This window comes from Jaculus jaculus, chromosome 6, assembly GCF_020740685.1.
Source record: "Jaculus jaculus isolate mJacJac1 chromosome 6, mJacJac1.mat.Y.cur, whole genome shotgun sequence".
Taxonomy (NCBI): domain Eukaryota; kingdom Metazoa; phylum Chordata; class Mammalia; order Rodentia; family Dipodidae; genus Jaculus; species Jaculus jaculus.
The window spans coordinates 100,154,378-100,180,957 of record NC_059107.1 but is presented as its reverse complement, the minus strand read 5'-3'; the positions used below and the strand labels follow the sequence as shown (position 1 = coordinate 100,180,957).

General features: G+C 43.9%; 1 protein-coding gene across 3 annotated transcripts in view; it reads right to left on the bottom strand.

The window, feature by feature from the left end:
- The window catches only part of Rbms2 (RNA binding motif single stranded interacting protein 2), a 73,590-nt gene that overhangs the window by 35,784 nt on the left and 11,226 nt on the right, over nt 1-26,580 (bottom strand). For all 3 annotated transcript variants that reach the window (XM_045152403.1, XM_045152401.1, XM_045152402.1), the window contains one exon: nt 7,249-7,415. In XM_045152403.1, coding sequence (XP_045008338.1) covers nt 7,249-7,391 — 143 coding nt within the window. In that variant the 5' untranslated portion in view covers nt 7,392-7,415. The remainder of the gene's footprint in view (nt 1-7,248; nt 7,416-26,580) is intronic.

Below are 26,580 nucleotides of genomic sequence, written 5' to 3'. Positions count from 1 at the left end.
TCTTATTTATTTGAGAGCGACAGACAGAGAAAGGCAGAGAGACAGAGAGAGAGAATGGGCGCGCCAGGCCTCCAGCCACTGCAAACGAACTACAGACGCGTGCGCCCCCTTGTGCATCTGGTTAACATAGGTCCTGGGGAATCGAGCCTCAAACCCTGGTCCTTAGGCTTCACAGGCAAGCGCTTAACCACTAAGCCATCTTTACAGCCCTACCCCTCCTTTCAAATAAATTAAAACAAATTTTTTGTTGTTGTTGTTCAGAGTGAGTGCTAGATCAGCCTGGGCTAGAGTGAGACCCTATCTAGAAAAACAAAACAAAACAAAACAAAACAAAAACCCCGAGACTTATTATTTATTTGAGAGACACTAAAGGCTTTTTGAAACTGGGTCTCACTCTAGCCCAGGCTTAGCTGGAATTCACTCTATAAGCTCAGGCTGGCCTCAAACTCATGCATTTCTTGCACCAGCCTTCATATATATATAGTTGTTTGTTTGTTTGTTTGTTTTTCGAGGTAGGGTCTCACACTAGCTCAGGCTGACCTGGAATTCAGTATGTGGTCTCAGGGTGGCCTCAAACTCACGGTGATCCTCTTATCTCTGTATCCCGAATGCTGGGATTAAAGGCGTGTGCCACCATGCCCGGGACTAAAAAATATTTTTTAAAAAAGACAAATTCAGCTGGGCATGGTGGTATGTGCCTTTAATCCCAGCACTCCAGGGGCAGAGTTAAGATTACTGTGAGTTGGAGGCCAACCTGAAACTACATAGTGAATTCCAGATCAGCCTGGGCAATAGTGAGAACTTATCTTGAAAAGCCAAGAAAGAAAAAAACAAAAAAAAAAAAAAAAAAGAAAGAAAGAAAGAAGGAAAAAAAGCCAAGAAAGAGAGAGATCCTCAACACTACTAAAGGAAGAAGGAAAAAAAAGATAATCACTAAAGTTACTGTTTTTATTATAATCCTGCAGGGTAGGAACCAGTATGCTATCTAACATAGTATCTTATTCCAACATTCTTTGTTCATTGCCAGTAAACAATTCCTCAAATGCTCGTATTTATTTATTTGAGAAAATAGAAGAAAAGAGGCAGAGAGAGAGAGAGGGAGGGAGAGAGATATGAAGAATGGGTGCTCCAGGGCCTCCAGCCACTGCAAACTCCAGACGCATGCACCCCTTGTGCATCTGGCTTACATGGGTCCTGGAGAATTCAACTGGGGTCCTTTGGCTTTGCAGACAAATGCCTTAACTGCTAAGCCATCTCTCCAGCCCTAAACTTGTTTTTCTATCTTGCTGTTTCCCTCATTAAAGAGTTACATTAATATTTGAATATGCTTGTTCTATATTTTTATGAGATTCCCATTTCTCAACTTTTTGAAAATTCTAGTTTGGCAGCAGAGGCATGTGCTACTCCCAAAACTCAGCAGTGGAACATTATATCTCAGGGGGCATGTGAGATTGCAGATCAGAGATCATGTGAGATCACAGGTCAGGAAGCTTGTATGATCCAGGTCAGGAAGCATGTGAGATCCAAATCAGGAAGCATGTATGGCCAAAGGTCAGAGAGCTAGTGAGATCCAGATCAGGGAGCCTGTGAAATCACAGGTCAGGGAGCGTATGAGATCACAGGTCAGGGAACATGTGAGATCCAGATCAGGGAGTGTGTGAGATCACAGGTCAGGGAGCATGTGAGATCACAGGTCAGGGAGCATGTGAGATCACAGGTCAGGGAGCGTGTGAGATCACAGGTCAGGGAGCTTGTATGATCACAGGTCAGGGAGCGTGTGAGAGGTATTCCACTAGAGAAAAGCCCCCACATTCCATTTCAGGAGGGTAAGATATTAAAGAGACATAACAGTAATCACTAACAAAGTCAAAAGGACAAGAGCTAACTGGAAACTGTTGGCAGGAACTGAATTTGAGACCAGTTTCCCAAACAAGCTTTTTTTTTTTCTCTCTCTCATCTCCTCTGATCCCTAAAGAACAGATGGTGATTGACTTGTTTTCATTTTGTGGCAGCCTCTGACTGACTTTTTTAGTGGCGCTTCTGGGACCCAAAAGATTTGACAGAATAAGCCAAGTACTGCCCTGGAGGCTGGGAAAGCACACACCAAAAGGTGGGTGGGAACATTTGTAGCCTTGCTAGCCCTTCAGGGATACATACTTGGATTCCTGCCCAAATTTAGGCAAGAGGAGGGAGTCATGAAGACTGCAGGCCAGAGGACATCTCGCTGCTATCCCCATCAAGGCCCCAGGGTGGAGCCAGCTGTGGCCTAGCAGCCTGAGACACAGAGCTCAGAATTTCCACTGCAGCTGGCAACAGCTGGGTCTCTGCAGCTCTCTCTCTCCTCAGAAGCAGCCCCTTCAAGAGAACTCAGAGTTCCAGTCCCAGGCCACGCCTCTCCTTCCGGCTCTCCAGAATCCAGGATCCAACAACATGCACTTCCCAGCAACCCAGGAAGAGACCACTGGGACAAAGGCAAGAAGTCCTCCTGTGCAAAAGAAACACCCTTCCTAGAAAAGCTCAATTCCCTGCTCTCCATCCACAAGGGTGCACCCCGTGTACCTCACTGCCTGTTTGCTTCTTTTTAAAAAAAATTAATTTAATTAAATCAACTTATTTATTTGACAGAGACAGAAGGAGAGAGAGAAAGAGGCAGATAAAGAGTGTGCCAGGACCTCCAGCCACTGTAAATGAACTCCAGACACATGCACCACCTTGCGACTGGCTTACGTGGGTCCTGGGGAATCAAACCTGGGTGTGGTGGTTTGATTCAGGTGTCCCCCATAAACTTACATGCTCTGAATGCTAAGTTCCCAGGTGGTGGAGATTTGGGAATTAATGCCTCCTGAAAGCAGTGTATTGTTGGGGGGCAGGCTTACGGGTGTTATAGCCAGTATCCCCTTGCCAGTGTTTGACACACTCTACTGTTGCTGTTGTCCACCTTATGTTGGCCAGATGGTGATGTCCACCCTCTACTCATGCCATCATTTTCCTTGCCATCATGAAGCATCCCCTCGAGCCTGTAAGACTAAATAAACCTTTTTTCCCTACAAGCTGCTCTTGGTCGGGTAATCTCTGCAGCAATGCTAACCTGACCGCAACACTGGGTCCCTCGGTTTTACAGGCAAGCGCCTTAACTGCTAAGCCATCTCTCCAGCCCATAAAACTATTTTTTAAAAGGATCAAACAAGGGCTGGAGAGATGGCTTAGCGGTTAAGCACTTGCCTGTAATGCCTAAGAACCCTGGTTCGAGGCTCCATTCCCCAGGACCCACGTTAGCCAGATGCACAAGGGGGCGCATGCATCTGGAGTTCGTCTGCAGTGGCTGGAGGCTCTGGAGCACCCATTCTCTGTGTGTGTGTGTGTCTCTCTCTCTGTCTGTCACTCTCAAATAAATCTTAAAAAAAGTAAATAAAAAAATAGTTTTACTTCTTTGCAAGACACACAGAGAGAACATGGGTGCACCACGGCCTCTTGCCCCCGCAAAAGAACTCCACATGCCATCTTGTACATCTGGTTTTATGTGGGCTCTGGGGAATCCAACCCAGGCTGGCAGGCTTTGCAAGAGCCATCTCATCAGCTCCTTGGTTTTGTTTCTTGAGACAGGGTCTCATTCTATAGTCCTTGCTGTCCTAGAATTTACCTTGTAGCCCAGGATAGCCCCCAAACTCCTGGCACTCCTGATCCAGCTGCAGCCTGGTAAGTGTCGGGAATAACAGGTGAGTGCTACCACACCCAGCTTTCACTCCTGTTTCTCCATCGTCCCTATCCGGATTCTCCCATAATACATTCCGATCCTGACTAGTCCCCACCCACTCAGACACTGTTCAGAGGGGCAAAAATGAATCTGAAAGTACAGGAAAGCCAAAATGAGTTTCTTTTCCTTTCTTTCTTTCTTTTTCTTTTTTCTTTTTCTTTTTTTTTTTGTTGGTTTTTGGAAATGGGGTTTCACTCTAGCCCAGACTGACTTGGAATTCACTACGCTGTCTCAGGATGACTCTGAACTCATGGTGATCCTCCTCCCTCTGCCTCCCGAGCCCTGGGATTAAAGGTGTGTGCCACCACACCTGGCTTTTTTTTTTGGAGGTAGAGTCTCACTCTAGCTCAGGCTGACCTGGTAGTCAGTCTGCAGACTTGAGTCTTAAATTCACAGCAAATCTCTTACCCCTACCTCCTGAGTACTGGGATTAAAAAAGGCATGTGCCACCATGCCCAGCTTTGAGTTTCTTTCTGTAAAAAAAATTTATTTTTGTTTTTGTTTTTCGAGGTAGGGTCTCACTCTAGCCCAGGCTGACATGGAATTCACCATGGAGTCTCAGGGTGGCCTCGAACTCACAGCAATCCTCCTACCTCTGCCTCCCGAGTGCTGGGATTAAAGGCATGCGCCACCACGTCCGGCGAAAAAATTTTTAATCCCTGAGACTCCATAGTGAATTCCAGGTCAGCCTGGGCTAGAGTGAGATCCTACCACAAAAGCAAATTTTTTTTTTTTTTTTTTTTTTTTGCTTGCTTGTTTTTGTTTTTTTTGAGGTAGGGTCTTGCTGTAGGCCAGGCTGACCTGGAACTCACTCTGTAGCTCCAGGCTGACCTCAAACTCTTGGCATGCCAGGACCTCTTGTTGCTTTAAATGAACACAATATGTGCCACATTTTGTGTCCAGCTTTAACCATTGAGTAATCTTCTCAGCTCTTATTTTTTTTAAATGTTATTTATTTGTTTATTTTGAGGGAGAGAAAGAATGGAGGGAGAATGGATGCACCAGAACCTCCTGTTACTGCAAATGAACTTCAGCTGCATATGCCACTTTGTGCAACTGGCTTTATGTAGGCATGGGGAATTGAGCCCAGCTCTTCAGGTTTTGTAAGCAAGCACCTTTCACCACTGAGCCATCTCTCCAGCCCCTCCGTTTATGTTAGAATGCTTTTCTTGTGCAAGGGCTATATATTAATCTTCTGTACATGTGCTGCTGAAGTGAAGTTTTTAAATGTTTTATTTATTTATTTGCAAGGAGAGAGAGGGAGAAGGAGAGAGAGAATGAGTGGGTCAGGGACTCCAGCCACTGCAAATGAATTCCAAATGCATGCATCACCTTGGGCATCTGGTTTTATGTGGGTATTGTGGTTATTGGGAAATCAAATCTGGATCCTTTGGCTTTGCAGATAAGTGCCTTAACTCTTGAGCCATCTCTCCAGCCCCTTTTCAGAGTTTTTTCTTTTTGTTGTTGTTTTTCTTTTTTGTTTTTGTTTTTTTGAGGTAGGGTCTTGCTCTAGCCCAGGTTGACCTGGAATTCACTATGGAATTCACCCCTGAGAAGGTGGCCTCAACCTCACAGGAATCCTCCTACCTCTGCCTCCCAAGTGCTGGGATTAAAGGCATGCGCCACCATGCCTGGTGAGAACTCTTAAGAAATATTTATTTTTGAAAAAGGATCTTGTTATGTAGCCCAGACTGGCCTCAAATTGGTATTCCTCCTGTCTCAGCCTCCTGATTGCTTGGGTTACAGAAGAATTTTGTTTGTTTGGTTTTGGTTTTTCAAGGTACAATCTCACTTTGGCTCAGACTGACCTGGAATTCACCATGTTGTCTCAGGGTAGCTTCGAACTCTCTGCAATCCTACCTCTGCCTCCCAAGTGCTGGGATTAAAGATGTGCGCCACCACATCCAGCTAAGAATTTTTTTAATTTTTTAAAATTTATTTGCAAGCACACAGAGAGAAAGAGAGAAGAGTGATAGACAGAGAGAGAATGGGCGTGCCAGGGCCTCCAGCCACTGCAAACGAACTCCAGACGCATGCGCCCCCTTGTGCATCTAGCTAACATGGGTCCTGGGAAGTTGAGCCTCAAACCGGGGTCCTAGGCTTCACAGGCAAGCACTTAACTGCTAAGCCATCTCTGAAGCCCAGATGTTTTTAAAATATATTTTATTTATTTATTTGAGAGAGGATGGTGAAAGACAGAGAAAGAAAGAGAGAGAGAATGGGTGTGCCAGGGCTTCTAGCCACTGCAAACGAACTCCAGATGTGTGCGTCCCCTTGTGCATCTGGCTTGTGTGGGTCCTGGAGAGTCGAACCAGGATCCTTTGGCTTGGCAGGCAAATGCCTTAACCGCTAAGCCGTCTCTCCAGCCCAAGAATTTTTTTAAGAGGATGTAGAACCAGGGGCTGGGAGATGGCTCAGTGGATAAAGCGCTGCAACTCTGAGTACCTGAGTTCAGATCCCCGGATCCCATGTAAAAGCCAGAAGCTGTGGTAGATTTCTATAACTCCAGTGTACCTACAGTAAGAAGATAGGTGGAGACAGAACTTTCTGGAAGCTTGCAAATGGAACGTGGATGATAAGAGATCCTGCTTCAAATAGACAGTAAGGAACCTCAAAGTTTTTCTCTGACCTTCATATGTGCATCATAGCGCGCGCACACACACACACACACACACACACACACACACACACTTTAAATAATTTTTAAAAGGGGGGTGTCTTGGGCAATAGATCTGCAGTTAAAAGCATTTGCTTGCAAAGCCTACCAGGCCAGGCTTAATTCTCCAGTGCCCATGTAAAGTCAAACAGGCATTTGTCTGCAGTAGTAAGAGACCTTGGCAAAAAAGGAAAAAAAAGAGGATGCTGATCCAGGCATGGCAGTGGATTCTTGTAATCCCAGCCCTTGAAGGTAGAGGTAGGAGGATCATGAATTCAATGCCATCCCCACCTACCTAATGAGTCGGAGACCCAACTTGGAATACTTGAGATGCTATCCAAGTATCCAAATAAAACTAACCCACAGGGCTGGTGGGATGGCTCAGCAGTTGAGAACATTCCTGTGCAAGCATGAGGGCACGAGGAGGCCTGAGAGACCTCTTACATTTGAGCCCAGGACCCACCTGAACAGCTGGGTGTGATCACACTTGTTTGTAACCCCAGTCCTGTAGGGGAGCACAGGGCATGTGAAGAAATGGCAGGATCTGGGGTCAGTAAGAGAGTCCAGCTCCAGAAGAATGCGTGGAAGATCAGTGGAGCGGGACACCCCATGGTCCCCTCTAGCCACTGCAGGTGAGCCTACCAGGTGTTACATCAGCACATGCATGTGCATACACCACACACACACACACACCCCCGGGGGGGGGGAGATGCTGAGAAAGTGATTGCGGGGTGGAAGCATCACACTGGTGCACCTCAGGGTAAAAGCATGTGGTAAGAAGCCAACATCAGCACATCTGGTCTGCCCCCGAAGCCTCCCTGCTTGGACTGCAACTTACGGCTGACACAACTTGACGAGGTCCTGGTCAGTAGTGCCTGGCTGCAGTCCCCGGATGTACAGGTTGGTTTTGCTCAGCTGGTCATGCCCGTTGCTTCCACTGTTGCTGTTAGGGGTGCTGTTGCTTGGACTTGGTGGTGCCATCTGCTGAGCCAATGACACATATGGCTACAGGGTGACATGAAGAACAGGAGGTCAGAAGGATTGTACATCTAGGTGTTAAAGTCTAAGGAAGCTCCTGACTTCCTAGGGAAATTGATACAAGTATTAACAGCAGTGAGCTCGAGAGGAGGCTAGAAGAGCTAAATAGAATAAGAATAAATGGTAAGAATTCTTCTGCCAGGAATCATAAGAGAATGAAATAAGGATGGTTAAGGTTTTTTAAAATTTTTGTTTATTTAATTTAATATGCCAGGTATGGTTGTGCACACCTTTAATCCCAGCACTTGGGAGGCAGAGGAAGGAGGATCGCCATGAGTTTAAGGCCACCCTGAGACTGCATAGTGAATTCCAGGTCAGCCTGGGTTAGAGTGAGACCCTACCTCGAAAAAACCAAAAATAATTATTTATTTATTTGAGTGAGAGAAAGAGGCAGATAGATAGAGAGAGACAAGGGGTATGCCAGGGCCTTCAGTCACTGCAAATGAACTCCAGACACATGTGCAACCTTATGCATCTGGCGTATGTGGATACTGGGGAGTTGAACCTGGGTCCTTAGGCTTCACAGGCAAATGCCTTAGCCACTACTAAACCATCTCTCCAGCTTGATGGTTTTGAAAAAGGAAACTATTTTTTTCTTAATTTTTTATTTATTTATTTGAGAGCGACAGACACAAAGAGAAAGACAGAGGAAGAGAGAGAGAATGGGCGCACCAGGGCTTCCAGCCTCTGCAAACGAACTCCAGACGCGTGCGCCCCCTTGTGCATCTGGCTAACGTGGGACCTGGGGAACCGAGCCTCGAACCAGGGTCCTTAGGCTTCACAGGCAAGCGCTTAACCGCTAAGCCATCTCTCCAGCCCCCCAAAAAAGGAAACTATATTTTATTAGGATGTTTCTAATCATACAGAGATGCAGCACATGGTTTGCTTGCCTCTAAGTCCATAGTGTAATGAGACAAGTGGAGTCTAACATTGATGAGGAAATAATAAAAACTTATGAAATCATGAAGGATATAAATAAATTGAACACAAAGTATTCACAAGGGAAAAATACACAATACCTGAAGAACATTGGAAATTATTGTGAGTTTGGATAGCAATAAATTTTTATTTTATTTTATTTATTTATTGGAGGGAGAGAGGCAGATAGAAAAAGAGAGAGAGAGAGAGAGAGAGAGAATGGGCATGTCAGGGCCTCCAGCCTCTGCAAACGAACTCCAGACACATGTGCTACTTTGTGCATCTGGCTTACATGGGTCCTGGGGAACCAAACTTGAGTCCTTTGACTTTGCAGGCAAGTGCTTTATAACTGCTAAGCCATCCCTCTAGCCCATAATAAGATATTTTAACTATCATATCAGAAACTGAAAATGAAATGTGTTGCTATACTAATATATATTTAGTTCAAAGTTGCTTATTATAAGTTTTTAAAAGTACTATTTTGTTGTTGTTTTTCAAGATAGGGTCTCACTATAGCCTAGGCTGACCTGGAATTCACACTGTAGTCTCAGAGTGGCCTCAAACTCATGGTGATCCTCCTACCTCTGCCTCCAAAGTACAGGGATTAAACGTGTATGCCACCACACTCAGTTTATTTTTTATTTTATTTTTTTAAGGCAAGCCCAACAGACTGCCTTTATTTATTTCTTTATTTATTTTTGGTTTTTTCGAGGTAGGGTTTCACTCTAGCCCAGGCTGACCTGGAATTCACTATGTAGTCTCAGGGTGGCCTCGAACTCATAGCGATCCTCCTACCTCTGCCTCCCCAGTGCTGGGATTAAAGACGTGCACCACTACACCCAGCTATTTTTTTTTTTTTAATGCAAAAGTGAAAGAGAGAATTAGTATGCAAGGGCCTCCAGCCGCTGAAATCAAACTCCAGACACATGTGCCTCCTTGTGCACATGTGCAACCTTGTGTGCTTTTTTTGTTTTGTTTTGTTTTGTTTTTCAAGGTTGGGTCTCACTCTAGCCCAGGCTGACCTGGAATTCACTGTGTAGTCTCAGGGTGGCATTGAACTCATGGTGATCCTCCTACCACTGTCTCCCATGTGCTGGGATTAAAGGCGTGTGCCACCACACCCAGTTGTTTTTAAAATATTTATTTACTTGAAAGCAGAAAGAGGAGGGGTATAAAAAAGAGGGAATGACCTCACTAGGGCATCTTGCCACTGCTAACAAACTCTAGATGCACATTACTTTGTAAATCTGGCTTTATGTGGGTACTGGGGATTTGAACCTAGGCCTTTGCAAACAAGCACCTTTAACCACTGAGCCATCTCTCCAGCCCTTTTATTTATTTATATGAGAGAGTGAGGGGCAGAAGGAGAGAGAGAGAATGGGTATGTCAGGGCCCCTTGTTGCTACAAACAAACTCCAAACAATTGTGCCACTTGATGCATCTGTCTTTATGTGGATACTGGTGAACTGAACCTGGGCCATCAGGCTTTGTAAGCAAATGCCTTTAACCACTGAGCAATCTTCCCAGCCCAAGTTGTTTTTTTGTTTTTTTTTTTTTTTTCCTTTATTGAGATAGGGTCTCGCTCTAGCCCAGGCTGACCTGGAATTCACTATGTCGTTTCGAACTCATGGCAATTCTACCCTTACCTCTGCCTCCCAAGTGCTGGGATTAAAGTATGCACCACCATGCCCAGCTCCAAGTTGATTTTTTGTTTTTGTTTTGTTTTTCAAGGCAGGGTCTTGCTTTAGCCCAGGCTGACCTGGAATTCATTCAGTAGTCTACTACCTCTGCCTCCCAAGTGCTGGGATTAGAGGCGTACACCACCACGCCTGGCTCCAGCTCCAAGTTTTCAAAAGTTTAAACAAATCAGGCTGGAGAGATAGCCTAGTGGTTAAGGCACTGTGAAGCCTAAGGCCTCCTGTTCTCTCCAAGTCCCACGTAAGCCAGACAAAGTGACACAAGCATGCAAGGTCACACATGTGCACAAGGGGGCGCATGCATCTGGAGTTTATTTGCAGTGGCTGAAGGTCCTGGTGTGCCAATTCTCTCTCTCACACACATTAAAAAAAAAAAAGGCCAGTCTGTTGGGCTTCCCTCAAAAAAGAAAAAAAAAAGTTTAAACAAATAAATATTAGCTGTATTACAGTGAAGAAAATCCAAGATATGGGATGAAACATCTCTAATTTTTTATAAGTGATACCAAGACAAAGTACAGGATCTTGCTATGTTTTCTAGGAACTTCTATTGGAGACAAAAGGCTAGGCTAGTGTAAAATATGATGATACACATTTGCAATCCCATAATCAGGAGGCTGAGGCAGGAGGGTCATGAGTTTGAGGTCAGCTTGGGCCTCATCTCAAAAAATAAAGACTCTTGGGCTGGAGAGTTGGCTTAGTGGTTAAGCGCTTGCCTGTGAAGCCTAAGAACCCTGGTTCGAGGCTCGGTTTCCCAGGACCCACATTAGCCAGATGCATAAGGGGGCACATGCGTCTGGAGTTCGTTTACAGTGGCTGGAGGCCCTGGCGCATCCATTCTCTCTATATATCTGCCTCTTTGTCTCTCTGTCTGTGGCTCTCAAATAAATAAATAAAAATAAACAACAACAACAAAAAAATAAAGACCCCCCCAACCAAACAAACCAATAATTAAAAGCCAGGGAGATAGCTTCAGTAGGTAGAGTGCCAGCCTAGCATGAAGGAAACCATAGTTCAGTCCCCAGCACCTCATAACCACAAGCGTGGAGTCTTGTGCCTGTAACCCTAGCACTCAGTAGGTACAGGCAGAAGGATCAGAAGTTCGAAGTCATCCTCAGCTATACAGCAAGTAAGAGGGCAGCTGAGAGGGCTACATGAGCTAAGAAGGAGGGAGGGGGAGGAGGTGGGGAGGAAGAAGCAGAAAGAAAAACGGCAGGCTGGTTGAAACATGGCTTCCTTCCTTTATGGCATATTTTGTGTCCTTGTACTTTAATCAGATGTTTAGTGTTTCTTATATTGGGTTCATAATACTCTACCTAAATTTGCACAATCACTTATAATACACATTATATCTTACTATCACATACTCAAGCCCATTCTCTCTTGGTTTAAAGCACTTTGTAGTATAAACCTATTGGTATTACCTTCCTGGAGTACTGTCCTGGAAATGAAAAGTAATTTCATCTCTGTATTTCCCTCCTCTTTTTGGTGTTAATGGTGACGGTTAGGATAATAACAGAAGGAAAAAAAAAAAAAAAAAAGGAGCCATGCGTGGTGGCACACGCCTTTAATCCCAGCACTTGGAAGGCAGAGGTAGGAGGATCAAGACCATTCTGAGACTACATAGTGAGTTCCAGGTCAGACTGGGCTAGTGTAAACCCTATCTCAAAAAAACAAAAAAACAAAAACAAAAACAAATTACTTAATCTGACAGTGAGAGAGAGAAATAAAGAGGTAGTTAGAGAATAGCACTGCAAACAAACTCCAGATGCATGCCACCACACCTGGCTATTTTTTTCAAATTCTTAAGGCTTATTTAAATGTTACCTTTCTCAGGGCCTGGGAAGATGGTTCAGTGATGTCACATGCCTTTACTCCCAGCACTTGGGAGGCAGAGGTAGGAGGATCACCAAGAGTTTGAGGCCACCCTGAGACTACCTAGTGAATTCCAGGTCAGCCTGGACTAGAGTGAAACCTTACCTCGGAAAAAAAAATAAAAATAAAAATAAAAGCCAGGCGTGGTGGTGCAGGCCAGCCTGAGACTGCAGAGTGAATTCCAGGTCAGCTTGGGCTAGAGTGAGCCCTACCTCGAAAAATAAACAACATCAACAACAAAACCACAAGGTGTTTCTTCTAAAGGAAACGGAAGGAATGTAAGGCCAGTGAAGCTGGCATAGAGCGTGCATAAAGACAAGAGGTATAGGCAGAAACTTCTAAGCTACAACAAAGTGCTTCGGGGCTATTATTTTCAAGCAGACAGAGAGAGAGAGAGAGAGAGAGAGAGAGAGAGAGAGAGAGAGGAAATGGGTGTACCAGGGCCTCTAGCTGCTACAAACTCCAGGTGCATGTGCCACTGTGCATCTGGCTTTACATGGGCACTGGGGAATCAAACCTGGGTCATCAGTCCTTGCAGGTAAGCACTTTCACCACTGAGCCATTTCTTCAGCCTTGTTTATATTCTTTTTTTTTTTTTAAAGATTTTTTTTTTTTAATTTTTATTCATTTATTTGAGAGCGTCAGACACAGAGAGAAAGACAGATACAGGGAGAGTGAGAGAGTGGGCGCGCCCGGGCTTCCAGCCACTGCAAACGAACTCCAGACGCGCGCGCCCCCTTGTGCATCTGGCTAACGTGGGACCTGGGGAACCGAGCCTCGAACCGGGGTCCTTAGGCTTCACAGGCAAGTGCTTAACTGCTAAGCCATCTCTCCAGCCCATTGTTTATATTCTTTAATCACTTCTAAATTTGATCATATATGCACATTTTTTTGTTTTTGTTTTTGTTTTTTCGAGGTAAGGTCTCACTTAGACCAGGTTGACCTGGAATTCACTCTGTATTCTCAGAGTGGCCTCAAACTCACAGTGATCCTCCTACCTCTGCCTCCCGAGTGCTGGGATTAAAGGTGTTTGCCACCATGCCCAGCCATACACATGTTTTTACTTGTTTACTTACTTACTTAAGAGAAAGAGAGAGAGAATGGGTATGTCTGGGCCTTTTGCTGCTACAAACTCCAGATGCATATGTCACTTTGTGCACCTGGTTTTATGTAGGTACTGGGGAATGGAACCTGGTGGTCAGGCTTTGCAAGCAAGTGCCTTTAACTATTGAGCCATCTCCCCAGCCAGATAATGAATAATTTTAACTAGGAAAAAGTTAGTGGATCTGTGTTTTAAAGATACTACTCTGGGGCTGGAGAGATGGCTCAGCAGTTAAAGATGCTTGCTTGCAAAGCCTGATGGACCAGGTTCCATTCTCAGCACCCATATAAAGCCAGAAAGTGTACCTGGAGTTCAGTTGCAGTGGCAGGAGGCCCTGACATGCCCATACTCATTCTCTTTGTCTCTATCTCTCTCTCTCAAATATATATATACATATATAGCTGTTTGTTTTCTGAGGTAGGGTCTCACTCTAGCTCCGGCTGACCTGAAAAATCACTCTGTTGTCTCAGGTTGGCCTTGAACTCACGGCAATCCTCCTACCTCAGCCTCCCAAGTGCTGGGATTAAAGGCGTGCTCCACCATACCTGGCCTCAAATAAATAAATTTTTGTTTGTTTTTTGTGCTAGGGTCTCACTCTAGCCCAAGCTGACCTAGAAGTCACTATGTAATATCAAGGTGGCCTTGAACTCACAGCGATCCTCCTGCCTGTGACTACATGAAGCACATGTACATCTATATACAAACACAAACAAATACATACATAAATGCAACTTAAAAAAAAAAAAAACAGGGCTAGAGAGATGGCGAAGTGGTTAAGGCAATTGCCTCCAAAAGCTAAGGACCCAATTTGATTTCTCAGTACCCATGTAAAGCCAGATGCACAAGGTGGTACATGCATCTGGAGTTCATCTGCAGGGGCTGGAGGCCCTGGCGCGCCCATTCTCATTCACTCTGTACCATTTTCTCTCTCACTCTCTCTCTCAGATAAATAAATAAAAACATGGAAAGGGTCCCTACAAGAGTCAGGTTGGGGTGTAGTTAATTAGCACAATGCTTGTTTAGCATGCACTTGGCCCTTGGTTCAATCCCAGCAAGTGTACACATTCAAAATAGTATGAACAAGAGACAATGGTAGTCTAGAACTAGAACAGTGGCAATAAAGATGGAAAGAGTTGAGATTTAAGAGCCAGGCATCGTGGCGCATTCCTTTAATCCCAGCACTTGGGAGGCTGAGGTAGAAGGATTGCTGTGAGTTCGAGGCCACCCTGAGACTACATAGTGAATTCCAGGTCAGCCTGGGCTAGAGTGAAACCCTACCTCAAAAAAACAAAAGATAAAAATAAAAAAATTTAGCCAGGCATGGTAGCACATGTCTTTAATTCCATAATTTGGGAGGCAGAGGTAGGAGGATCACTAGGAGTTTGAGGCCACCCTGAGACTACATAGTAAATTCCAGGTCAGCCTGGACCAAAGTGAGATCCTACCTCAAAAAAACAAAAATAGGGGCTGGAGAGATGGCTTAGCAGTTAAGCACTTGCCTGTGAAGCCTAAGGACCCCGGTTCGAGGCTCGATTCCCCAGGATCCACGTTAGCCAGATGCACAAGGGGGCGCACACATCTGGAGTTCGTTTGCAGTGGCTGGAGGCCCTGGCTTGCCCATTCTTTCTCTCTCTCTGCCTCATTCTCTCTTTGTCACTTTTGAATAAATAAATAAAAATAATTTAAAAAAATAAGCCGGGCGTGGTGGTGCATGCCTTTAATCCCAGCCCTTGGGAGGCAGAGGTAAGAGGATTACCAAGAGTTCGAGGTCACCCTGAGAATACATAGTTAACTCCAGGTCAGCCTGGACCAGACTGAGACCCTATCTCGAAAAACCAAAATAAATAAATAAATAAATAATAAAAATAAATAAACAAAAATTTAAAAAATTAATTAAAAAAAGAGTTGAGGGCTGGGGAGATGGCTTAGCGGTTAAGTACTTGCCTATGAAGCCTAAGGACCCTGGTTCGAGGATCAATTCCCCAGGACCCACATTAGCCAGATTCATAAGGGAGCACACAAGTTTAGAGTTCGTTTGTAATGGCTAGAGGCCCTGGCGCACCCATTCTCTCTCTCTCTCTCTCTCTCTCTCTCTGCCTCTTTCTCTGTCTGTTGCTCTCAAATAAATAACAAAAATTTAAAAAATTTTTCAGTTGAGATTTAAGATACAGACAGAATTAATAGGACTTGCTTATACAATTTATATATAGGAAAGGATGGTGCTTGGCTTTGTAATTTTATGATGTTATAGGATGGGAGTAGGACAGCCAGTTTGAGGATTACAAAATGAGTGTTACCAGCTGGAGGGATGATTTAGTGGTTAAGGCATTTGCCTACAAAGCCAAGGACCCAGGTTCAATTCCCCAGGACCCACACGTTAGCCAGATGCACAAGGGTTCGCATGTGTCTGGAGTTCATTTGCAGTGGCTGGAGGCCCTGGAGCACCCATTCTCTCTCTCTCCCTCTTCTCTGTCAAGTAAATGAATAAAAGAAAATGAGTGTTACCTTTTGCTCATGTCAGATTTGAAAAGCCTGAGAGATCTCCAGGAGGAAACATTAAGTAATCAGCTGTACATATAGAGGAGAGGTCGAATGTCACACTTTCAGTGTATAAATCTGCCAGCAGAGTAACACGTGAACTTCAGGGAGCTTGAATTACGGTTGGCGTTGCAATCTATATTATATAGCTCAGTAAGTGAATTTATGTTTGGAGAGAAGATGTGAAGAACTCTAACCACACACAGCTCACACATAGTAAATAAGGAAACAAAAGATAAGTCCTGAGAGGGTGGTATTATCAGAGCCAAGGTGAGTTTCAGAAAGGGGTTTATTCAGAATAAACCTTAGCCAATGCCACTGAGAGTCTTTGTAAGACAAAAGCTAAAAGTCAGCTGGATTTAATTATTTATAAGTGACTATTTTAGTACAACAGTGGGGCAAACGCCAAACGCGGGGAGGATGAAGAGTGAGTAGTAGATTTTCTATTCAATGTATGTAATTACCACTAAGGCCTCCCAGATCCTGACACTGTTATAAATGTACAGAAAAAAAAAAAACAAAAAAAAACAGGCTAGTAAGACAGCTCAATGGGTAACAAACAGTGCTTGTTGGGCCTGACTTGCCCTGAGTTCTATTCCCCTCAGCTCTGTGGGGAGCAGTGATGGGAGAATAGGGAGAGTCAGAAGCTCACTGGTCCAGGTGCAGTGAGATTCCATCTTAAGGAAACACACAGATGAGCTATAGAGCAGGACACTCGACATTCTCCTCTGACTTCACACATGCACCTGCACATATACACGTGTACAGACCACCCTTCAGGCGACACCTATAAAAGAAAAGACATGGGCTGGAGAGATGGCTTAGCACTTAAGGCATGCCTGTGAAGCATAAGGACCCAGGTTCAATTCTCCAGGTCCCACATAAGCCAAATGCACATGGTGGAGCATGTGTCTGGAGTTTGTTTGCAGTGGCTAGAGGCCCTGGTATGCCCATTCTCACTCACTATCTCTCTCTCCCTCTCTCTGTCTCAAATAAATAAATAAAAATAAAAATGTAAAAAAAAGAAAAGACATAAACCTCCAATAGACAAAGAGAATACATAACAGATGCCAACATTTAAGAGGCTGGGCATCAGATGGATAAGTGATATGGATTTAAGAAAACAAAATACCCAAAAACCAACAGGAATAAAACAAAGAAAAAAGTGATTCTTCTTTAAAATTTCAGAAAGGCTGAGAAATTGCAATCACTAGGTTCAGAACCAGAAAAGACAAGAGTGTTACTACATAGTCAGGCTGCCCATCACTACCTCCTCTTCAGAAGAAACTGGCTTATCATCTATAATCTTATTTAATATTTATTATATTTTTTGAATAAGTAAATTATATGTACTTATTTATTTGAGAAACAAAGAGTCACAATGGACAAACCAGGGCCTCTTTCTACTTATTAAAAAAATATTTTTAGTTGTATTTATTTGAGAGAAAGAGAGAAAAGAGCAGATGGAGAGAGAATAGGCCCTGCAAACGAACTCCAGACGCATGTGCCACCTTGCGTATCTGGCTTACATGGGTCCTGGGGAACTGAACCTGGGTCCTTTGGCTTTGCCGAGAAGTACCTTAACTGCTAAGCCATCTCTCCAGCCCCTTCTTGCTACTTTATGCATTTGACCTTATGTGGGTGCTGGGGAATTGAACCCAGGCCAACAGACTTTGCAAGCAAGCACTTTAAACAATGAACCATCACCCCAGCCATTTGTCTGTGGTTTTTATGTGTTTTTTTTTTTGTTTTGTTTTGGTTTGTTTTAATTTTTTGTTGTTATTGTTTTTGTTTTTCAAGGTAGAATCTCACTCTAAGCACAGGCTGACTTGGAATTCATTATGTATTCTCATGGTGGCCTCGAACTCACAGCAATCCTCCTACCTTTGCCTCCCAAGTGCTGGGATTAAAGACGTGTACCATCGTGCCCAGCTTTAAGTTTTTATTTATTTGCAAGGAGAGAGAGAGAAAAAAAAAAATGAGAATGAATGGGGTTGTCAGGGCCTCTAGCTGTTGCACACAAACTCCAGATGCATGTGCTACTTTGTGCATCTGGCTTTATGTGGATACTGGAGAATTGAACCAGGGTCGTTAGGCTTTGCAGGCAAGCACCTTAACAGCTGAGCTATCTCTCCAGGCACCACCACGTTTTTTTTTTTTTTTTTCCAGGTAGGGTCTTGCTCTAGTCCAGGCTGACCTAGAATTCACTATGTAATCTCAGGGTAGTCTTGAACTCATGGCAATCATCCTACCTCTGCCTCCCAAGTGCTGGAATTAAAGACTGGCCTCAAACTTGCTGTGCAGCTGAGGATGGCTTTGAACTTCTGATTCTCCTGCCTCTACTTCCCAAGTGCTAGGATTACAGGCATGTACCACCAGGCCTGGCTATTACTTGTTTGTTTGATGTATATATATGTGTGTGTCTGTGTTTAATATTTAAAGACCTCCAAAGATTCAAAGTATGTTATCTATTGGCCTGCCTGTAACTGTCACCATTACTCCAAAGATTCAAAGTATGTTATCTATTGGCCTGCCTGTAACTGTCACCATTATTGCTGTTTTTCCCCTCTTTGGTTTTTTTCAAGTAGGGTTTTGCTCTAGCCCAGGCTGATTATATAGTCTCGGGTGGCCTCGAACTCATGGCGATCCTCCTACCTCTGCCTTCCAAGTGCTAGGATTAAAGGTGTGTGCCACAACGCCTGGCCTTATTGCTGTATTTTTAAAAAATTTTTTATTTTTTTTTTAATAAAGCTGGCGTGGTGACGCAAGCTTTTTTAATTTTTTTTGTTCATTTTTTATTTATTTATTTGAGAGCGACAGACATAGAGAGAAAGACAGGTAGAGGGAGAGAGAGAATGGGCGCGCCAGGGCTTCCAGCCTCTGCAAACGAACTCCAGACGCGTGCGCCCCCCTTGTGCATCTGGCTAACGTGGGACCTGGGGAACTGAGCCTCGAACCCGGGTCCTTAGGCTTCACAGGCAAGCGCTTAACCGCTAAGCCATCTCTCCAGCCCAAAATTTTTTATTTTTATTTATTTGTTAGAGAAAGAGAAAGGGAAGGAAGAAGGAAAAGAGAGAGAGAACAGGCATGCCAGGGCCTCGAGCCACTGCAAACAAACCCCACACATGCGCCACCTTGTGCATCTGGCTTTATGTGGGTACTAGGGAATTGAACCTGGATACTTAGGTTTTGCAGACAAGTGCCTTAGCTGTTAAGCCATCTCTCCAACTTCCCCCATTACTTGTTTTATTTTTAAATTTTTTTGTTTTTTAATTTTTATTTATTTATTTGAGAGCGACAGAGAGAGAGAGAGAGAGAGAGAGAATGGGAGAGAGGGAATGGGTGCGCCAGGGCTTCCAGCCACTGCAAATGAACTCCAGACACGAGCGTCCCCTTGTGCATCTGGCTAACATGGGTCCTGGGGAATCGAGCCTCGAACCAGGGTCCTTAGGCTTCACAGGCAAGTGCTTAACCACTAAGCCATCTCTCCAGCCAACTTGTTTTATTTTTAAATATTTTATTTTTCTTTATTTATTTGAGAGAGAGAATGAGCATGCTAGGGCCTCCAGCCACTGCAAACGAACTCCAGATGTGTGTACCCTTTGTGCATCTGGCTTATATGGGTCCTGGCGAATCGAACCTGGGTCCTTTGGCTCTGCAGGTAAGTGCCTTAACAACTAAGCCATCTCTCCAGCCCCCTTACTTGTTTTTTTGAGACAGGATCTTACTCTGTGGCCCCGACTGACAAGGAGTTTACAACACAGCAAAGGCTAACTCCAACCTGTGACAGTCATCCCGCTCCAACCTCCTGAGTGCTGGGATTACAGGCATGAGCCCTTATGCTTGGCAAGAACTAGTTTATTCTTTGGGAAAGATGAATGAGAGGAACTCAGATACACAGACATCAACAAAGCTGGAGGGAAATAAGTACTAAACAGAAAACACGCTGCTTACGAAACACTTGCAGCCACTTCTCCAGCCCCAGCCTTCCTAGAAGAGTGTGTGACTTCTCTCTGGGAAATTAAGCAGCCCTACAGAGATGCCCTGTAAGTGACAACGTGCAGAGTCCCCTTGTATTTCCATTTGATTGCTCTACACTAAAGGCCACTAGCTGGAAAGATCTTTCTATGCCACCAACAGTTCTATCTGGTCTTTTAGTGCCTTCCACTTAACCAGCCAAAATCAAGAGCCATTATAGGAAGACCTCTGAAATTAAAAAAAAAAAGAAACAAAAAATCAAAACAGGAACTCAAGAGAAAAAGAAACAGTATAATAAAAGAAATCATAATAACAACACAGTTCCAAGGACTGGAGAGATTGCTCAATGGTTAAAGGGGCTTGCTTGCAAAGCCTATTGGCCTGGGCTCAATTCCCCAACACTCACATAAAGCCTCGAATGCTGGTGCATGCAGCTGTGATACAATGTGCCTATGACAAAGGAAGGTACAGCCAGGGGAATCTGAAGCTCACAGGCTGGTGAGGTCATCTGCAGTCTGGTAATACCTTTTCAGCAGCAAGAGACCCTGTCTCTTGGGGCTGGAGAGATGGCTCTGTGGTTAGAGGCACTTGTTTCCAAACCTGTCAGCCTGCGTTCAATTCACAAGTACCCATGTAAAGCCACATGCACAAAGTGGCATATGCATCTGGAGCTTATTTGCAGAGGCAAGAGGGCCTAGATGTCCATTCTCAATCTCCTGTGCACTTGCTCTCTATCTCTGAAAATAAGGAAATAAAAATATTTCTAGGGCTGGAGAGATATCTCAGCAGTTAAGGTGCTTGCCTGCAAAGCCTGATGACCTGGATCCCCCAGTACCCATGTAAAGCCAGATGCACAAAGGAGGCCCTGGCATACCCATTCTCTCTGTCTCTCTGTCTCTCTCTCTCTGCTTACAAATAAATAAGTTAATTTAAAAAAAGATAGGACTGGAGAGATGGCTAATTGTTAAGGCATTTGTCTGTGAAGCCAAAGGACCCAGGTTTGATTCCCAAGTACCCACATAAGCCAGATGCACATGGTGGCACGTGCATCTGGAGTTTATTTGCAATGGCTAGAGGCCCTGGTATGCCCATTCTCTCTCTCTCCCTCTCTCTCTACCTCGTTTTTTTTGTTTCTCTCAAATAAATATATAAAGTACAAAATTAAAGAAATTTTAAAAAGAGAAAAAAGCCAGGTGTGGTGGCACATGCCTTTAGTCCCAGCACTTGGGAGGCAGAGGTAGGAGGATCGCTGTGAGTTTGAGGCCACCCTTAGATTCCATAGTTAATTCCAGGTCAGCCTGGGATAGAGTGAAACCCTACCTTGAAAAAACAAAACAAAAAAGAGAGAGAGAATATCTTGGGGCTGGGGAGAGATGGTTAGCGATAAAAGGCACTTGCTTGCAGAGCTTGATGGCCCAGGTTCAATTCCCCACTATCCACATAAAGCCAGATGCACAAAGTAGCACAAGTGACTGGAGTGACCACGGTCAGGAGGCCCTGGCATGTCTATATTCATTCTCTCTCTCTCTCCCTGCTTGCAAATAAATAGTAGTCCCCTCTCTTGAACATAAATAAGAGTATTTAAATATTTATTTATTTATTTAAGCAAGGTGTGATGGTCCATGCCTTTAGTTCCATCACTTGGGAGGCTGAGGTAAGAGGATAGACATGAATTTGAGGCCAGCCTGGTGCTACAGACAGTAGTTTCAGGTCAGCCTAGGCTAGAATAAGACTTTGCCTTGAGATTTTGTGTGTATGTGTGTGTGTGTGTGAAAGAAAGAAGAGGGTCGGGGAGAGTGGTGCGCTAGGACCTGTTGGTGATGAAAATAAACTCCAGACATGAACATCTGACTTTACATAAGTACTAGGGAATTGAAGCTGGGCTGGCAGGCTTTGCAAGCAAGCAGGCACCTTTAGCCACAAAGCTATCTTCCCAGATCTCATTCAATTTCTTATTTTACATTTTTTAAAATTTGGGCTGGGGCTGGAGAGATGGCTTAGCGATTAAGTGCTTGCCTGTGAAGCCTAAGTACCCCGGTTCGAGGCTCGGTTCCCCAGGACCCACGTTAGCCAGATGCACAAGGGGGCGCACGTGTCTGGAGTTCGTTTGCAGAGGCTGGAAGCCCTGGCGCGCCCATTCTCTCTCTCCCTCTATCTGTCTTTCTCTCTGTGTCTGTCGCTCTCAAATAAATAAATAAATAAAAATATTTTTAAAAAAATTGGGCTGGAAAGATGGCTTAGCAGTTAAGGCACTTGCCTGCAAAGCCAAAGGACCCAGGTTTGATTCCCCAGGACCCACATTAGCCAGATGCACAAAGTAGCACATACATCTGGAGTTTGTTTGCAGTAGCTAGAGGCCCTGGCATGCCCATTCTCTCTCTCTCTCTCTTCCCCTCTTTCTTTCTGTCAAATAAATAAATAATGAAATATTAAAAACTCTTTATTTTATCTTTATTTATTTATTTATTAGAGAGAGAGACAGAGAGGCAGATAGAATGAGCACCCCAGGGCCTCCAACCACTGCAAACAAACCCCAAATATATGTGCCACCTTGTGTATCTGGCTTACATGGGTCCTGGGGAATCAAAACTGGGTCCTTTGGCTTTGTAGGCAAGCGCCTTAACTGCTAAGCCATCTCTCCAGCCTCTCATTTAATTTTTGTTGTTGTTGTTTTTCAAGGTAGGGTCTCAATCTAAGCCAAGGCAGAGCTGGAATTCACTATGAGTCTCAGTCTCAAGCTGGCCTGGAACTCACAGCGATCCTCCTACCTCTGCCTCCCAAGTGCTGGGATTAAAGGCACGCGCCACCATGCCTGGCTTTGAGGTTTCTCCTTTATAAGAAACTAACTGAAGCTGGGCATGGCGGCACACACCTTTAATCCCAGCACTCAGGAGGCAGAGGTAGGAGGACTGCTGTGACTTTGAGGCCACCCTGAGACTGCATAGTGAATTCCAGGTCAGCCTTAGCTAGAGTGAGACCTTACCTTGAAAAACCAAAAAAATAAAGGAGAGGGGCTGAAGAGATGGCTTAGCAGTTAAGGTGCTTGCCTTCAAAGATAATGGACCTCGGTTCAATTCCCCAGTGCCCACGTAAGCCAATGCACATGGTGGCGCATTTGTCTGGAGTTCGTTTGCAGTGGCTGGAAGCCCTGGTGTGCCCATTCTCTCTCCCTCTGTCTCTCTTACTCTGCCTCTTTCCCTCTCTCAAATAAATAAATAAAAATAAAAATATTTAAAAATTAAATAAATAAATAAAGGAGAAACCTCTATCCTTGAGTTCCCTGACCACCTGTTCTAAATTGAATAGCTTGTAGCTAAGGATCTGTCACGCTTACCCTGGGACTTTTTTTTTTTTTTTTTGCCTCTTTACTGGTTAGCTCCAATTTAAGTCATCCTGTTTGTTGCTTAACTCCCTTGCTGTGGTGGAGTGTCACAAAGGGCAAAAGGAAGTTTTGTTTTGTTTTGTTTTGTTTTGGTCTTTTAAGGTAGGGTTTTACCTGGAATTTAGTATGTACTTTCAAACTGGCATCAAACTCACAATGATCCCCCTACCTCTGCCTCCTGAGTGCTGGGATTAAAGGCACCAGCCACCATGCCTGACTAAGAGGAAAAAAAAAAAATTTTGTTTGTTTGTTTGTTGTTGGTTTGGTTTTTCAAGATTGGGTCTCACTGTAGCCTAAGCTGACCTAGAATTCACTCTGTGTTCTCATGGTGGCCTCGAACTCACAGTGCTTCTTTCTCCTACCTCTGCCTCCCAAGTGCTGGGATTAAAGGCGTGTACCACCACACCTGGAAGAATTTTTTAAATATTTTTATTTGAGAGACAGAGACAGAGATATGGGTGTGCCAGAGCCTCCTGCCACTGCAGGTGAACTACAGACACATGTGCCACATCTTGAGTTTGAGGTAAACCCGGGCTATAGAATGAATTTTAGGTATGCATGGGCTAGAATGAGACCAGTTTCAAAAAACAAAGCAAAACTTATTTTTAATTATTTATTTATTTTGGTTTTTCGAGGTAGGGTCTCACTCTAGCTCAGGCTGACCTGGAATTCACTATGTAGTCTCGGGTGGCCTTGAACTCATGGCAATCCTCTTACCTCTGCCTCCTGAGTGCTGGGATTAAAGGTGTGTGCCAACACACCCGGTTTATTTATTTATTTGTAAGAAGAAATAAAAAGAATAAGAATGGGCATTCCAGGGCCTCCTGCTACTGCAAATTAACTCAGATTCATGGGCCACTTTTGCATCTGGCTTTATGTGGGTACTGGGGAATTGAACCCAAGCCAACAGATTTTATAAACAGTGTTTTAACCACTTAGCCATCAGCTGTGGAATGCTTACCTAGCTGTGTAAGACCCTAGGTTCAATCCCTAGTACCTCAAAAAACTTATTTCTACACAGGAATGGTGGCTCACACTTACAATCGTACTTGGAAAGCTGAAGCAAAAGAAATGCTGCAGGTTCAAGGCCAGGCTGGGCTCCAGAGTGAGACCTGTCTCAAATGAACAAAAATATATTTCAAAGCCACAGTGTCACAAGATTAAGGGTGTGGGGCCCACTCGGCCTTAGGGACTTTGGCTTTATTAGATTAACTGATTGTTTTAATCCCCATTCTTGCATAAATATTCTGTGCTGGTTTTGATTTAATGTGTATATTGCTTGGTTGAATTTTAGGATTTGCCAGTAGTTTGCTCCACCCCATCTACTAGAATACTTGCATAGCAGGCAAACTCATCACCTAGGGTCACTTCTGCTCTCACTCTGGGAGTAATATAAGAGCCACACCTGGCACCTTAAACTCCTACCCTGAAGTCACATAAAGTCGAATTTACATGTCTAAGAACACTGCAGATAATTAGAAAACTCTATTATCAAATTATCTCAAGATGCAAAAATCTCTATATATTATAATACAAGAAATACAAAGACAATACAATTCCACCAAAAATTATGAATCGATCAGAAATGACCTTCAGTGAGACTGATTTAGATGAGATGTCTCTATCTATGCTCAAAGGAATCAAAGAAGAAAACAAATTGCTGAAGGAATCCTAACACAGGAAACCAGCTAAATGAAATAAGGAAGTCAATATAAGACATGAGTAAGGAAATAGAAATAATAAAAAAATACCAATCAGAAATACTAGAAATGCAAAACAGAGTAAGTCAAATGGAAAACTCTGCAGAAAATCTCACCAGTAGACTGGATGAAGGAGAGGACAGAATATCTAAACTAGAAGACCAGGTGGCAGATATAATACAGTCCAACAAAGACAAAGACAAACTAATAGGAAAATATGAATGGGAATTCAAAGACATTTGGCATACTATGAAGAGATCAAACATAAGAATTCAGGGTATAGTAGAAGGAGAACAATTTCATTCCAAAGACATAGCAGGTATTTTCAAGAAAATCATAGAAGAATATTTCCCCCAAATAGAGAAAGTGATACCAATACAGACACTGAAAGCCATCAGAAAGCCAGACAAAATCAGGAAAGAACTTCTCACTGCTATAATAAAACTACTAAACACACAAACCAAAGAAAATACATAATAAATAATAAATAGTCTCTGCTTTCCTCATTTGGTTGGTCTTCATTTCCAATGTTGGACCTTGTAATTCTATAAGAAATTTCCAAAACTTTTCTTTCTTTTTTTTTTTTTTTTTGGTTTTTTGAGGTAAGGCCTCGCTGTCGTGACCTGGAATTCACTATGTAGTCCCAGGCTGGCCTTGAACTCACAGCAATTCTTCTGCCTCTGCCTCCCAAGTGCTGGGCTCAAAAGGCATGCCCTGCCAGGCATGGTGGCACATGCCTTTAATCCCAGCACTTGGGAGGCAGAGGTAGGAGGATAACTGTGAGTTTGAGGCCACCCTGAGACTACAGAGTGATGCCTCAAAAAAAAAAAAAAAAAAAAACCAAACAAACAAAAGAACAAACAAATAAATAAAGCCCCTTTTTGTGTTTTCCAAAGGAAATGGCTGTTGAGGAGTTAAATTTTAAAAACACATACCAGGGAGATGATGTCAGGCAAGGCGTGCTTAGGCCTTTGCAAGTATGAAATTCCTTTGGTCCCAAACATTTCCTCTTTTTTTTTCTTTCTTTCTTCTTTATTTTTAGTTTTTTTGAGGTAGGGTCTTGCTCTAGCCCAGGCTGACCTGGAATTCACTATGTAGTCTCAGGGTGGCCTCGAACTCACGGCGATCCTCCTACCTCTGCCTCCCGAGTGCTGGGACTAAAGGTGTGCGCCACCACTCTTCAAACTTACCTGTAGTCCAATCTCTACTGAGGCAAATCCTTCAAACTTTGAAGAAACAGTATTGAAACTTTAGATGTGTGTTTGATTTAAAAAATTCTACTTATTTATTTATTTGCAATGAGAGAGAGAGAAAGAAAGAGAGAATGGGCACACCAGGTCCTCCTGCCACAGCAAATGAACTGCAAATACATGTGCCACTTTGTGCATCTGGCTTTATGTGGGTACTGGGGAATCAAACCTGAGCAGTAAGGGACTTCAACTGCTGAGTCATCACCCCACCCCAGCCCCAAAACTGTCTTTTTGTTTTGTTTTTGGTTTCTTTGTTTTAAGTATTACATTAAAGCTTGGGAGACTGCTCAGTCAGGAAAGTGCTTACCATGCAAGCATGAGGACCTGAATTCTACTCTCAACCCTGCCCCCCCGCCCCCCACACATAAAACAAGCCAGGCATGGGTGATGTGCCGCTGGGGTGGAGACAAGAGGACCCCTGGGGTTCTGGTCAACCAGTCTTGTCTAATGGGGGAGCTTTGGGCCAGTGACAGACCCTGTCTCAAAACGAGGTGGGCTGCATTCCTGTGGATGACACCTGAGGCTGTCCTCTGGCCCTACACATGTGCGGATACATGATTTTGAACCACACACACGGACACCCACCCCACACACACATTTAATTCTTTTGGGAAAAAAATAAACTAAAATAAACTCTTTCCCAGCACTCTAATGGCATGCAACACCACACTGGGCTGCTTTTTTAATTTTTATTT